Source organism: Pelecanus crispus, chromosome 2, assembly GCF_030463565.1.
Source record: "Pelecanus crispus isolate bPelCri1 chromosome 2, bPelCri1.pri, whole genome shotgun sequence".
Lineage (NCBI taxonomy): Eukaryota > Metazoa > Chordata > Aves > Pelecaniformes > Pelecanidae > Pelecanus > Pelecanus crispus.
In genome coordinates, this window is record NC_134644.1 from 139,441,960 (window position 1) to 139,458,088 (window position 16,129).

The window sequence follows — 16,129 nt, forward strand, 5'->3', positions numbered from 1 at the left end:
CAGTTGATGCAAACGGTGGGTTGATACAACACACAGAATGGGGTGTAGATGTGCTTCACACAACAGAGCAGAATTGAAGGGGAAAATTTTGCTTGGAGGCAAGACGCCTCTTTAGTTGATTATGGCAAGGAAAATCAAATACCATATCTGTTTTTTTCCTGGAGTATATCAAGACTGATCATAACTAACATCTGTTCATGTTAAGCAAATACTTGTCATGATTTAAACTTCTGTTTGCATACAACTCCGAGTAGTGCATCTTAAAGTCATACATATTCATATAGAATGATGAATGCATAATGTCTGCATAAAAAGGTAAGCTGTATGACTATATATGAAGACAACAACTACAATTCTCACAGCACTGTCATTGGTTAATTTTAAAATATTCAAGCGTTATTTAAAAAACAGTAAGCTGAACTTAAAACTACACTACGAAAAAATTGTATAACTGAACCAATGCTGACTTGTTTTCCTCAATATTAATCAATTTTAAAGTTTCCCTTTTTTTTTCTAACACTTTTTGTTAATTAGTTGTTATTTTAACCTCCAGTAACATGATCAGACTCCTTCTGCCTCTGGGCAATTGAGTTATGCTCTGATCTCAAGTTTTAAGGGAAATGTTCAATTTTATTTTTTTCCACAGTTGAATAAACAGTACCATGTATACTATCTCTTGTGTTAGAATAGCGTTGTCTTCACATAAGACTCAAATAATGGTATTAGTCATTCATTTCCTTGTACACATACACCCTATTGCGTGTTGACAGGTTTATAAGGATGCAGTGGCAGCCGTGGGTGCTGGGAAGCTCTTAGACGACAGCCTTTGAATCCTTGCAGTCCTGAGCAATGGTGCCTGAGTTAGTCTGTTTATTGTCTGCTTTCTCTCCCAGATGCTTGACTTGTCTGAAAGATTAATACATTAACAAGAGTGGTAAGGTCCAGGGTTGCACATCTTTAAGACATGTTTATTAGCAGATGGCACATGAGATTCAAAGGTCACTGTGGAAGGTAACATTTTAAAGTGAAGCAACAATATTTATGTTCAAATACTATACTGATGAGATCATATGGAAAAATGTTCCTGATTAAATTAGTTTATAAATAGCCACAATATATCTATTGAAAATTCCAAATGCCACTTTTTGTCTTCTTTCTTTTATTCTATTACTTCCTAATTTATTTAGTAACACAAGACTACCTTCTTACGTAAACAGACTAGCAGCTGGAATAAAAAATCTATACTGGACAGACAATCCCACTTTCTTAAATAATTGAAAATCCAGCATGAAACCTGGTTCTATTGGCTACTACTTAAAGCTAATATGCCATATAAGAGCTTTTGAAGACCTGAAAGAAACTTCAGCTTTCAAATTCTCTAGGGTAAAGTTCATCTTGCAGACATAAGGGCTTATTGGCAGACAGATATCCTTATTTACAGGCAATATCATGTGCTACAACATATTTGACAAAAATCATGTTATGCTACTTACACAGAATCCATACAGTGAAAACAAAATCCTTTTCTTTAGGATTTCCGTAGGAGGACTGACTGTCTCATAGCTCATTAGTAAACACTATCAGTAATGCTAAACCTGAAATCTCGTTTATCCTCTCAAATTGTCACAAACTGTACATAAATTCCAGAGGAAATAGTTTTGCACAGGTTTAAAAGGGCAACCAAGCTCTTAATTAACATTTCTTATCTACCACAACACACAGGCATTAAAATGCAGAGGATTTAAATGGTACTTACTTTTCATGTGATCCATTTTCAACTTTCATAGTCCCTTCCACTGGATCCAGTCCTTGTTCTGAAAACTGTTTCAAGGCACTTAACGCTGCCTAAAGAAAAAGTGAGTTGTCAAAAAAACCACTGACACAACTCTATTAACACCAAACGAAGGAAGGTGTGTATTTTGATAGTCTAGATTTAAAGAATTTCCTGTATATTTAAGCCATTTAGGCTACAGAGCTAACAGAGTGGGTACGTAACAGCTCCATGATAAACAGCTGTGCTTGTGCATGGGTTTGAGGATGTTGTCTTCCTGGGTATATGAGTGACTTCCATTTTTTGTTAATGCAAGCTTCATCACCTATATGAAGAACGTGATATACTTTTAGGATTCTTGCCTCTCTGGCCTGTAAAGTCTCTCCAGCTTCCCCATGTGCTTTCCCAGAGCTCACGCTTTCTGGAGCTCCTATGGACTCTTGTCTTGTAGATGATTGCAGAAGGTGTGAGCAATAGCAAGAGGGTCAGCAGGACACTACTGACACTCCAAGGCTGGATTTCAAACAACACAGCAGATTGATGTCTTATACATAGGTAGTGAAGTGTGCTAAACAGGGTGAGCCAATATGGGATGGTTATGAAGCATCAGCAATAGAAGAATGATCAATTTTCAGCTGACATTTTTCTGTGCAAGTGCGTTCTTTATTGACCAACTTCTCTCTCATCTTCGTGAGTCCTGCTTTAGGACTCAGAACTGTTCTTCTCTCCCCTCTAACTGCTTTGGTAAAAGACAAATGATTTTTTGTAATTAATTTAGCAAAGGTCAATTATGAAATTCTCAGACACCACGTGGCTGACTTTGAAAACACACCCAGCGCAATAAAACACTTGAGGTCAATTCTGTCTTGAAGGTAAAATGGAAAGCAGAACTGAAAAATGGATTTTTCTCTTTAATTATTCCCACCTAAGAACTAATCACAGGGGGAAAAAAGGTAACTTTTCACAAACACTGTCACCTAAGGTAACATATCAAACACTGGAACCGACTGCAGGCCCTACAGCACTGTTCTTCACAGTGAGGCAACAACTGCTGTTTAGAAAACTGGAAGTTGCTCTCTTCTTAATTGTTGGGTCAGAAAGAATCCATGTATCTTCATTTCCCATTCCTCTCAGAGAGCAGGGACTCTGGAACAAGAGCTGCCATTGTAATGAAGTACTAGATTTGCTTTCATACTAATTCTTTGCCTGGATTGTCTCAACAGCTCCTTCGCTTGAAAGGTATGTTTATACAACTTAAATATTATTAGACAATGTGTATTTTGGTGAGAAGAATAACAGCACAAAAGTAAATAAAAATAAAAGACTATGTATCCCAAATTTGTCTATAGTAATGACTAGCTGCTAAAGCTTCAGAAGGCTGTACAAGGTACTCCCACCCATAATGTATGAAGGTGGAATCTTTCTAGCCAGAAGTTTCATGTTTCTTGCCCTAGCAAACAAATAAAAAGCTAAACATTTTATGAAGTGTCTTGGTAAACCTCAGATTGTCACTGTTACTTGCCCATCCACTCTATCATGTGTTCTGGGCCCCCTGTATCTGACAGATAACCTGCTCTCTACTTGCTCCTTCTTCTTGTCCATTGACATTAATTTTCCCCTTCATCTTAAAATCTCTGCTGCCCACATATTTCTTTTTATCCTCTTTCCATGCTATGGCTAAGGGCTGAGCCTCAGCTTCACCTCAATTACAACTTCTCCCATTACAGGATCTTTCACTTTTATCACCCATTGAATTCCCCAGTGAATGAATTTTCCCTTTCGTCATTTCTTCTGGTTTTCTTGACATTTTGATATATTCACATTTTTTATAAGATAGCTCTTTCTCTACCACCTCATAGTGTCCCTTGTAATTTAAATGTGCATTCTCAACCCCTATAAGCTCTAATCAGCATCTGCCTTTCCATCCTTGATCTTGACTGCACAGCAAAATCATTGTTGAACCCAAATAATTTCTCCCAGCAGCAACAAGAGTTTCCATCTACTCTCCTCTCAACTTCTCTGTTCCAGTAACCCAACACATTTCTTCATCCCAATTTGTCTCTTGTCTCCCTGGGGTCCTTTTCACTACAATGCAAGCATTACTTATCATGCGAGGAAGGGGAGCGATTTGGGCTCCTGTGCTTCCTTGCACAGGACTGCTTCTCTCTTGTACTATTTAGTTGGTCATAGGTTAGCAACATGAAAACCAAACAATTAAATGGTAGGAACAAGAATCTCCTGTCTTCTCATACGCATTTTTCTTGTTGCACATTAGCAAAACAATCAGGATGTCCTTTCTTCTTATGTATGGTAAATCAAAAACCATTACCAGGTAGCACTGCAAGGAGAGAAGGAAGCTGAGACATCTTTTCTTCCTATACAGGTTAACTGCTACCTCATCTGTTTTTGAACCTCCTTTACTTTTTTATATCCATTGTTAGCTTCTGGGTCAGATGTGTGAATTGTAAACTTGTGGAAGGACTGTTCATTCAGGTTATTTGTTTGTACAGTGGCTTGGACGAAAAGGCCCTGATCATAGCTGGTAGGAAGTAGAGCCAAGTAATATTTCATTCAAGATTAGATCACAGGTTGATCATATGATACGCAGAACAGTCTGATCTTGATCCATGGTCAATTAAATCCCCAAATCATCAAGAGATTAATTAGAACAACCCAATCTTCCTAATGCCTTTCTAGAATTGCTCTGAATATGAGTACATCTGTTACTACTGTTTTACTCATAGAACTGGCTATTGCAAGGCATACCACATAAATTACAGAGCAACTTTCAGGGCTGCTTTCCAGAAAAACTGCTTTGGAACTTACTGGAGGAGTATTAGGCACCATCTCAATAGAAACAGATCATGAGGGCATCTCTTCCCTTCTAACAGCAAGGGAACAAGTACTACAATATAAAAGAATGAACTCTGCCTGTAAGCGTGGATCATTACTACATGGGTGTCAAGGAAGTAAATATGGAAGTTAGAGGAAACATATAAAATGAAGGCATGATTCAAGGTGTTTAATGATAAGCATGTTTAATACCAACACAACATCCAAATCCTAATGCTTGTAACATGGTGCAGTCTCATTTCTCACTGTGCTTCAAGCCATGCCCTTCCCAAACTGAAATGTGATATAAAAGATAAGATTTCATATGTATTGTATTTCTAAACCCAAATATCAGAGGGGAGAAGTGGCAGGAAAGCAGTCGTGTACCTGTATCCTTGATCTTCCAAGTAGAGGTGTCAGGGTGTTTGTGTGAGCACTGTTGAAAAGCCAGCCCTTTACACCATCCCTCATCCCTAGGCTTCTCACCTTTGCTGCTCTGGAAGACAATGATCTCTTCAAAAGCTCATGCTTTACCGAGTCCCCACTCCCCGCATCTTCTGCTTCAGTCCCACATCTTTCCCAAGACACTCCAGTGCCCCTGGTCTTTCCCTCCCTACTATCCACCCCAGAGCTCTGACTTCTTTTACAGCAGAGGTCACCACCTCTACTTCTTCACAAATTTCCCCCTACCCAGACCCCTACTTTTTCCTTCTCCTAAATGCTCTCCCACCCAGGCCCCCCAGCTGCTCCCAGCTCCCAGAGCTAAACTTTCCTTCCCCAAGTCCTCCCAACCTCCTACACCTCACAGTCCCTCTTTATATTCCAGTTTCCTAATGTGTTCCAGGTTTATATGAGATCTGATTTCTTTTTCATGGAACCATGTCTTTCTCTCCATAAGATACCTGTGGGGGAAGCCTAACTACTTATACCTCAACTTCTGAAACTTATTTCCCAACTACTTATTTCCCAACATTTGAATTTTGGGAAAGTTTCTTTCTTTTTTGAAAAGTCCATTCATGGGATGTGACTGAAGGGCAGTAGACAGACGGTAGGGAGAGCCTTGCAGTGTCTTAAAAACTCCCCCTTTTCTTTCTCCTATAGCCTGCTTACATTTGGAAGGATCAGCAAAGCTGAGAGAAGCTGGTAAGTAAACAATACTTTGGACCTTAATAGATGTCCTTAATGTTTCTCCTCTCCCCGTTGTGCCCCTAGACAGACATGAAGATGCTGGATTCAGGAAGGAAGCTGGTAGCTGAGAGGCTGTGACCTGAATATTCAGCAGAGTGACACAGAGCCCAAGTAATCTGCAGCGAAGAAGACTTACAAGCAGACACCAGGCTAATTTAATCCATGATTCAATTCTATTAGTCCCAACAGATTTACACCACTTGGATTAAATATAACTTGTGAATGGCAGATAACTTAGGTTAAATGAAAAGGAAAGAAAAGAATGGAACATTTGACACTGAATCTGGTGAACAATTTCCTCTTTTAAAGGCTCAACACTTCCTTCCATTGATATTTTTCTTACAATAGAGCATCTGCACAGATATAGAGAATTTTTTCTCTCCCCCAGACGATTTTACAACTGTTTTGTGAGTGAAGCCCCATAGGTTACAGAACAGATGTCCTTACACATTTCTTGTATCACTTGTTTTCTGTGTAGCTACAACAGTGCCAAAAATACGATGCCAACAGGATGCACTGCACTGCTAGCTGTTTGTCTTGGCTGCCATTTCCATTATTAGTATGTGTGTGTATCAGGACGGGGATGGATGTTTCCAGTCATTTTTTAGCTTTCCTCAAGTCAATTGGCAATTAGTAAATAGCATTGAAACTTGTGAATATTCTTCCTGTTCCTCACTCTGGGGATTAAGCGTCTTATAACGACAATCTAGTAACATTAGATCATTCTTTTAGCAAGAACAGCAGACAGGCACTACACTAGCCTATGCACATTTAAGACCACATCCTCACGATAAAATTTTCACATGTTTGTTTTAGCACAGTATGTGATTTGTGTTTTTCCTCTTAAATCTATATTACATTTCAGATTATTCCATGAAGCTGAAAACTGTAAAAGTTTGTTGTTCTCTGTGGCCCTTCCAGTTGACTTTACCAAGGAGGTCTGAGACAATCCTAATAAACACACTGCTTGATACTGTTAGAGTGCTGGTGATATGTCTCCTAACATCATTTTTCTAAGTACATAAAAAAAACATATTCAGCTTACCCTTAATCAGTGTTTTCTGAAGACATAAAATTATGGGCAGAAATAGTTACGCAGCAGAACTGAATTAAGTCAGGGTCCAGAGTAGGTAATGAAGGACAAGATTTTACTGTCTTTAGTAGCTGGGTCTTAGTTCAAGGTTGAGTTTGCAAAGTCAAATAACTCATTGTGGTCATACCACCTATAGCCACATGTCATATACAGAAGAAGTCTCAGGCTGTGGCGGAGTTTAGGCTTGAGAAAATGGTTGCATGCCAGGTTAAAAAGATAGATAAATGTAACTCTAGTCCTCAATTTCACTTTCAAGCCAGAAGCCTAGACAACAGCAGAGTTAATGTGTGAACAAAACTGGTAGAAAGTGTATTTACAAACAATCAATGTTCATTTGTTTTCTAAGCCAAGAGAAAAAATGCCCCCCAAATCAGGGAGGTTCTTCCCCTCTCCCTGACAATTGAGACATCAAAAGACAATGTCATCTGTGCAATAACATTGCAGCAAAGCTGTCTGCATCAGTAATGAGATGCACTTCATGACTTTTTAATATGTGGATTTAAATTTCACATTTCAAGGCTATTGAAAAAACCCCAACAATATCATCGCTGTAGAGGTGAGTTTGCGGACTTAGTATCCCAAAGCCAAGCAACTATTTAAATTTGTATGTATACAAAACTATTGTTCTTGGTGATTATTTTTACTTTCTCTTGATGAATAAATTTTTGACCAAGCTTCCACCTGGCTTTAACTTGTCCACACTCAAAATTGCATGCATGCAGAAATGCACAAAGGGAAGATATATTTGCTTGTGTAGACTTACATACATACACACAAAGTAGCTAAAATTTGACTCCTTAACATAGCCATTTAATTCTCTTGGATTTACCAGGCTGGCTACATACAAGCTAAACAAAACCTAGGTGATGGGTATTGCAAACAAACCCCTTTCCCCCACAGCTTCTGTTGTAAATGAATTTACTATATCACAAGCAATAACTTCTGCTAGGAGTTTTCACCACTTTCCTCACAATGCGCCATTTTCGCCAGTTGATTAGATTTCATGTGAACCAGTGTTAACATCTGTTTAAAAATTGAATTCAGAAAGGCTTTTCACACTGCACAATGTAAACCTTAATTAAATGACTTTAAGCCCTTTCCTCACACAGTTTAGGATATGCATGAAAAACACAGGGTTGTAATCTGATTAACTCATGTAGTTTACATGGAAATAGCATTTTCCAAACAGATTAATCTCTGCACAAAGGCATAGTCACCTGATAGGCACTATGATTAAGGCTACTGATTGCACCTGTCAAGAGAAGGAGCTTGGAGGATAGGAGTCGTCCACTATCTTCAAACAAAGAATGCTGATTCACAGATGTAGCTTAGAACAAGTTCTATGTAGCAGTTAATGCTACCCCCAGGCAACTCATGCAGCCAGAATTTAAATGACACACAATCCACGTACAGCCTGACCTTGCCAGCTTTCTGGGGGTAATCCTAAAGTAAGGATTAACTGTTCTTGAGCAACTTTTCCAATATATTAAGCAGAGTTTCTATCAACAACAGCATGCATGTCATCTTCTTCTACCTAGTTTTATTGGACACGTGTACTCATTCCTCCATGCCTCTCAATTTCCAAGAAGTGGATGGAGTGAAAGACACTATTCAACATGGAATTTTATTTCTGTAGGTTTTGATCCTCAACAATCTACTTAAGTAAAGGGACTTCTCGAGTTAACCGTGTAGAGATTCAGTCAGGCATGGCTTATTTTCACATGTGAACCACCACATAGAAATCTGACCGCCATTCTTGGGACTATGTGATAATTCCATGAGTAATGAATGGCAAAGCATTTTCTCAAAGCCCAAGAAAGAGCTGCATGATCATCTGGGGTAAAACAGTTCTACTGCTCTAATGGTGATACAAAATTTTCTAGTCACAAAGAGAGAAAACCATGCTGAAAAGAGACTAATTTTTAAAATAATGAAAAGGTATGCTTTTGTATGAAGAATATTTGATAACTAATACTGATAGTCATACTTAACAAATTTAACACTAATGTAAGAGATTAATCCGGTGTGGAGAGGCTAGTCTGGTTGCCAAGTTTAGGTTGTGTTCTTACTTGTGGGTGGGAATAAGAGAGGAAAAGATTACGAAAAGATCTGTACGGGTCTCAGACTGTATGGGACTGTTCTTAAATCTGTATCTTCTCAGACTCTTCCCTCTTCACATATTCTCAACTGCAAGGAGCAACATTTTCAAGTGCTACCAAAATGCTAACTTTTTCCTCTGTGGCAATCTATGCTGGAAACCAGTAAGGTGGCACTTCTTCATGAACATCTTGAAAGAGATTTCAGGTTTAGTGCCAGTATATACTGAGGTGTGTCTACATCCTTTAACAGTGAAGTGAGGTGTGAAAGTTCGGCCACAGTATCAGCAGTTAAAATAAATCCTAATCAAGCCTTTTTTGTCAGATAATTTCAGTACCTTTTCAGTGTATATTCTTCAGTTCTGGTCTAGAAATCTAGAAGTTCTTTTAAAGTAAATTTATTTCTAAGTTCAAAACCATATTTTTTCTCAAGTTGTTACAATTAAAAGAACAAAGACAGAAAGAATCATGCATCATCACAGCTTACTTATGAACATGAAGAAAAATATTTTAAAATCACATTTCCAAGCATTTACACTACATGTATACAACAGAATTTCACCAGAGAGCAATTAATCTTAAATTAATCTTTCTTCTAATTTTCTATCCGCTGACAAAATCTACTTAAACACTAACTTTCAGAAGGAGGTAGACATCTAAGTAATATAGGTGCTTTCAATAATTAGAGACTTCCAAATGAGAGCATTTAGATGGCCAATTATTGTATGGGTAGGTAGAGGTTTTAATCATGCAACTGAGACAACACTCAAGCATGGTTGAGAAGCTGCAGACAAAAATTGTAGGAGATTTTAAGAAACATGGCTTTAAACCTAAAACTGAAACCAGCAGAATGTATATCCTCAGGCAAAATCCTGCACCAGCAGGGAAGAAAGGCCATGAATCACTGTCTCTTTCATCACTGATGGCTGGAAAATATCCTTGTCAGCTGTGTTCTCAGAACAATTTGGGTTATTTAATTATTTATTTATAGGCATTTCTCCACATCACTGCCATAGATTTGCAAGTCCACTGTCATTAACCCTATCTGTACTGCAGGAGATTTTGACCTCTTGATTTGAAATAAGTGGATTGAGGTTCTCAGCTGTGTAAAAGTTCACAGTGATGTCTAAAATATGCTGCAATAGACAATCCTCTTCATCTGTCTGACCACCACAGTTTCATCCTGTTTTTAACATCACTACCACAGCCTTCACTACATATAGCTACCAGTACCTAAATGAGGCAAAGACCATGTCATTCCCCACCAGAGAATGGGCCCTGACCCATATTAGTAGTGTAGATGTAGCCAGAATTCTTTTAACAAAATGAATGAGCTCTACATTGAGCTGTTTTTAAATAAGATATAAGCATTTATTCTGTTATTTAAGTGTTTTTCTTAGGCAACTGCTCATGCAGAGGGGTCAAAAAATTGGATATTAAAAGATTTTTATGAATTCTCAAAGATCCACACCAAAATTAGTATAAAACAAAGTTCAATCATGTATTACTCAATGCTTACTTCAGTGTGGTTACTCTTCCACTTAGTAAACTGAACTTGTAAAACACACTCACTAATGTTTAAATACTTTTTACTTCTCCTTGCAAATATCCTCTTCTTCATGAGACAAAATGGCACTAAGGACCAGAAGTAGTTTTATTATTCCTGTTTTTAAAGAGAAGGAAACTGAAATGAAGAGGGAGTGCACGAACACATAAAGGGCTGGCCCAAGGTCAGACAACAGAAGGAAGAATCAGTTTTACTACTTTACATGCATTTTATCATAGCCCATTGTCGTGGTTTAGCCCCAGCCAGCAGCTAAGCACCACGCAGCCGCTCGCTCACTCTCCCTGCCCTGGTGGGATGGGGGAGAGAATCAGAGGAGTAAGAGTAAGAAAACTCCTGGGTTGAGATAAGAACAGTTTAATAAATGAAATAAAGTAAAATAGTAATGATAATAATAACATAATAATAACATAATAATAATAATAATAATAATAATAATAATAATAATAATAATAATAATAATAATAATAATATACAAAGCAAGTGATGCACAATGCAATTGCTCACCACCCACCGACCGATACCCAGACAGCTCCTGAGCAGCGATCGCTGCTCCCCGGCCAACCCCCCCCAGTTTATATACTGAGCATGACGTCATATGGTATGGAATAGCCCTTTGGTCAGTTTGGATCAACTATTCTGGCTGTGCCCCCTCCCAGTTTCTTGTGCACCTGGCAGAGCATGGGAAGCTGAAAAGTCCTTGACTAGCATAAGCAGTACTCAGCAACAACTAAAACATCAGTGTGTTATCAACATTGTTCTCATCCTAAACCCAAAACACAGCATAATGCCCGCTACTAGGAAGAAAAGTAACTCTATCCCAGCCAAAACCAGGACACCCATGATAGACAGAGAGAGATTCTGAAAAAAGGTAATGATAGAAAATAAAAGAACAGTCTATACTGCAGCCACAATTTTAATCCAAATGCCTCATTCCTGTCACTATCACTCAGCAAGCTATAATCTTCCCATTAATGCTAAACACTTTCCATGACACAGTGGAGAAAAAGACTCCCTTTTAAGAGAAGAGGACAGATGAGAGCTTCTAACAAAGTTGTTTTGCTGAAATATTCTAAAGAGCACTTTTTTCCCCTCAGTGTTTTACAGATTTTTTTTTTTTTTGAAGTTCACCATGTTTATATTTCTGAAGACGATACACTTTGCTTTAGACATGGGAGTAATTTCCTAAATATCAGATTCCTTGGTTTTAGCAATTTTAAAATGAAGGAGTGTTTGTTCTCTCATACCAAGACCATTACCTTAGATTTTAAGTGCATGTCAGTCTAAACACGACTAGAAACTGTGGTTTGAAGACAAAAGCAATAGATTACCCTTAATGCAAAGGACTGCCCATTGGCTTCTTCAGGCAGCACATTATAGCTGGAACAATGGGGGAGTTTAGGCTGTAGATTCTTGCATTACAACATCTGTAATGAAGCCCATGTACTAAATTGTATCGTATCTCTGCTTCTGTGTAACTCTACTCCTGTGGCCTGCATATCAGCATTCGTAGAAGGATACTTCCACCCTCAGAGCCCTAAAGACCAATCTCCCTCTTCATTCTCCAAGTCTCATTTTACAAGCATGCATGTACGTCCAACAAAGTACCAAATCTAGATTGACAGCTAAAAGCTTTATATTTAGCATATATGGCATGTAATTAGAAATTTGAATGTTTCCAAAAGGCAAAAGTTTTTGATTCTGATCTCAGAGTATTTTTACACTGCATTAACTGGTATTTTTCTCCTAATTGAAGTTGATTTAGGTGAGATCAGAGTCAGGCCCAAGAGCTACAGGCCGAACTTCTCATCTGAATTAGTTTGTAATGTAATTTTGTCCTTGCTAACTGTTGATGGCTTGTCCTCATCCCATTTTAACCTACAACCATCAGCTCCTTTAATGGAAGTGTCTATAAAGATCTTCTCTAAAATATGCTTTTCCAGCACACTTAATGTCTTTTAATGTCTTTCCAATTAAATCCAGATGTGAAAAGCTTAAGGAACAGTTCTCAGGACTGAAAAAGATGACATAAATCTTGCAGCTGACAGAGATCCCACTGAGCTCAGTTGGGGAAACTCACAGAGGACTTCTTGTGGGCCAGAAAAGCTGCTGGGTATAAAGACAGATGTGTATACTCCTATTAAAAAAATTTAAATAAAAACTGACTCCTACAATGAGGTATCCACAATTATCAGGGACATTACTAACTCAATCCCTCAATGTGCTGAGCACATCCTGTGCCGTACAGATTTCCCTCATCTTTTCGGGAAGTTTATCAGAGTTGAAGAGGGTCACATCTGTTTGGGAAAGAGCCCTTCACCTTTCAGGATTGCAGCTCTTAAACCAGTGTAGGGGCTGATTCTGGAAAATGCTGTCTGTCTTGGTCTTGTGCTGCTATCAACAGGCAGATAATGTATTTGGCAAAGAGAGACTCTGAATTTCTGCCCTCTCTCCTTTACCTCCTCCATAATCAGGTTAGCAGATTAAATTGTGGTTTCATTACAGAAGAGTCCCCAAATGTGCTATTAATTATAAATTCTTACCAATCTGATGGGAAACTGGGCATTCCTAGTAGCTGACTACCACTGCTGGGCAAGTGTTGTTTGTGCAGCTGTCAATTTGGGGGTTGATTTGCTGTAATCACTTGTACAGTCTCAGGATTTTTTTATTTTTTATTTTTTATTTTAACAACAGTAGATCATCTTATTTTGCCCCTCCTGAACTGTAAATGTGGGCTCAGCTCAAGCCACATCATTCAGAGGGACAGGAAATAAACCCCCCACACAGCCTGTATTAAAGAAAGTCTCTAGAAAACTGCCCAGTGCTAACAGCTTTAACAATTTCCTACCCTCCTGCTACTTAATTACTTATTTTTGAAATTGGTAAATTATCCAGACAGATCAATGATTTTTAAAGAGCTACATCCTCAGGAGACACCAGAAAGAAAAAAAAAGGAAAAATGATTCAGGATAGAAGAAAACCCCATTTCTAACTGAAGATTAAGTTTGAGTCCATGTTCGTTAGTGACAGAAACTTCAGTAGAGACATTTTGGACAGTATTACTTACGTTCATCGCATTTTCCTAATGCCCATAGAAAGGTTTTAGCAATTTGGTGTCATGAGTGAGTGTATGGAAACATGAAACTAGATACCTGAATTAAAGGACAGTCTTACATACTCAAGTACAACAACAAGTGATTAAATATGGGATCTGGACGATAGTACAGACGTAACACTGAAAGCAGTAGGCTCCTTAAACACACGCATAAAAGCTCTTGAAGATAAAATTCCTCCAGTTCTTAACTTGTTTTATTTTCCACAATGGCCAGCACTTTTCAGACTATCACTGCTGAAGGCTGGATCTGACTCCCACCAAAATCCATGCTTCGTGACCATCACTCAGGAGACACAAGGAATGCCCTTCCCTTGGAATGAGCCGCTGCCTCCACGAGGATCCCACTCTTGGCTAGCTCAGGGAATGAGCTCAAATCTCCTGTGCTTTGCTGCCAGGGACCACCAGGCCAGCTCTGATTTATAGCTTTTTCTTTGCAGTTTTATGATACAAGAATGTTCACTTGTAATTACAACAGCATTTTGTTGGCTCCCTGCCTTCACTTGGGTATGCACAACACCATATCCTTCATTCCAGCCTTTTTATGTCAAGACAGAAAATTTGAGAAGAAAAGTACCTCAGAAGTATTACAAAGATGCTGCAGATCTTGCTACTCCTCAAAGACGGGACTCGTACATATTTGCTGGGGGGGTACATGTGACCAGCTGGATAGGACACTGAACTAGAAGTCAGGAGGAGAGCTGGTCAAAATTATTTCTCAGAAAAACACTAAATCAAGAAACAAGACTTTTTATGAGAATACGTCAGTTTTGAGGAAAGGTTTTCTAGGTCCAAGAGAGACTGTCCAGTCAAAATATCACAGACAAGTGCCATAAATAACCACTGGACTAATAACTATGCTCGGTGTGGCACATTCATATACTTGTTGGTTCTTCTGCGTGAAAAAAATTCAAGAGGTCTCTAGTTCATTTCAAAGTGAATGAAAATACTTGAACTCTTGATGTGTTTTGTGGGATAAAAAAATCTGTTTCATTCAAAAGGCAGTGACTGCCACTAATCTGCTGTGTGACCTTGGAGAACCACTTTAGCTCAGTATTTTTCAGACATATACTTAGCTCCTGACTTTGAGATCATCAAGCAATACATTTCCATCACTTGTGGTGTAAATTTGATTTTGTCATTTTCAGTAGAGGCATACACTTCTTCAGAGGAAATTCCAGGTATTTTAGATACCAATTAATAGTTAACTGTCAAATAATTTCCAAGTCTTTTAAACAAAGAATACTTCTGTGCTAGCTTAATTTATAGAGCCATATATGTCCCATTTAAAGTGGCTGTGATTAAGAAGAAACACTAAGCTTAGACTTTTCTACTAAATGAGAAAAGTTTAAAGCCAATAAACTGTATCTAGGATTTTAGCTGGGAGATGAAATAAAGGGCACATTTGTTCCTGGTCACTGAATTTTTAACCTGGGTCTGTTGCTCCTGCTGTTAAGCTCCTATACATTCCTTACTAGCCCATAGCGTCCAGCAATCCCAGCTCTCAGTGTTTGGAATTAGAGGTGAACTGGAAAATAGAACCACTTTTCGGGGAGAGCTAGTGTATGGTCAATGCCACATAGTCTGACAGAAGGCAGCAGCTGAAAAGATTCATTTTTAAAAAGAGGGCTTCTTCCATGGATGTTTTAAAATTTTAGATTAGATGTATAAATTCCAACTTACCATTTGGATCTGAGGATTCTGGAAGTATCTGGAAAACCTGGAAGATGGTGCTGAATCTGGTGGATAAAATGCAAGCTGTATTTTGTCTAGCCCCTCAGTACAGGACAAGAGAAGTTGAGCCTTATGCTTGGCCTCAGCTTTCTATCTCAGGTATGAGAATACCTTCCAAGTGCCCCAAAATTTGCCTTTATTATACAGCATGGAGGAAAGAAAAAACCTTGGCTTTCTAGCAACAAAACAGAGCTCTATGATTTCTGTCTCCCCTATCCCTTTTCAAGCTTATATTCTTTTTTTTTTTTTTTTTAAGTAAAATATTTTAACTTGCCTTTTTGCAATACAGGAGCAGTATCATGACTTCATTGCCTCTCCTTTTACCTCAAACTCCTGTGAGGGTATTTGGGTATTTCCTAAAAGTGAAATAAAGCCTAATCTGCCTTCAGTGACTCATCACTCCAGTGATCAAGTTAAATGACAGCATTTCAGAAAACTCTCATAATAGATATTTTTTCCCTGCCTCATCCAGTGCTGCTGTTTTACACACAAATTCAACCATTTCTTTAGCAAATCCATCTTGAGGGGAAGGATTAGTCTTCACTTAAAATCAGTACCAGCTACCTTCTTATTCATTTTGTGAAGTGGCAAAGGTACTTTTTGTTGGATTATTTTATATTTTCTACTGCTTGCAGCTCCCCTTTTTAATGGAAAGGCCAAATCTACTCTCAGATTCAGATTCTACTGCCATTTGTATGTTGATCTAAGTAGGAACTGGCTGTGTGTACCTGGATTTGCT

At 38.4% G+C, this 16,129-nt stretch overlaps 1 protein-coding gene across 3 annotated transcripts in view; it reads right to left on the reverse strand.

Annotated features, from left to right (window-relative positions):
* Nucleotides 1-812: 812 nt before the first annotated feature.
* STAU2 (staufen double-stranded RNA binding protein 2) overlaps nt 813-16,129 on the reverse strand; it is a 180,390-nt gene continuing 165,073 nt past the window's right edge. For all 3 annotated transcript variants that reach the window (XM_075705208.1, XM_075705206.1, XM_075705207.1), the window contains exons 14-15: nt 1,757-1,845; nt 813-906 (exon numbers count right to left, since the gene is read on the reverse strand). In XM_075705208.1, the coding sequence (XP_075561323.1) occupies nt 813-906; nt 1,757-1,845 (183 nt within the window). The remainder of the gene's footprint in view (nt 907-1,756; nt 1,846-16,129) is intronic.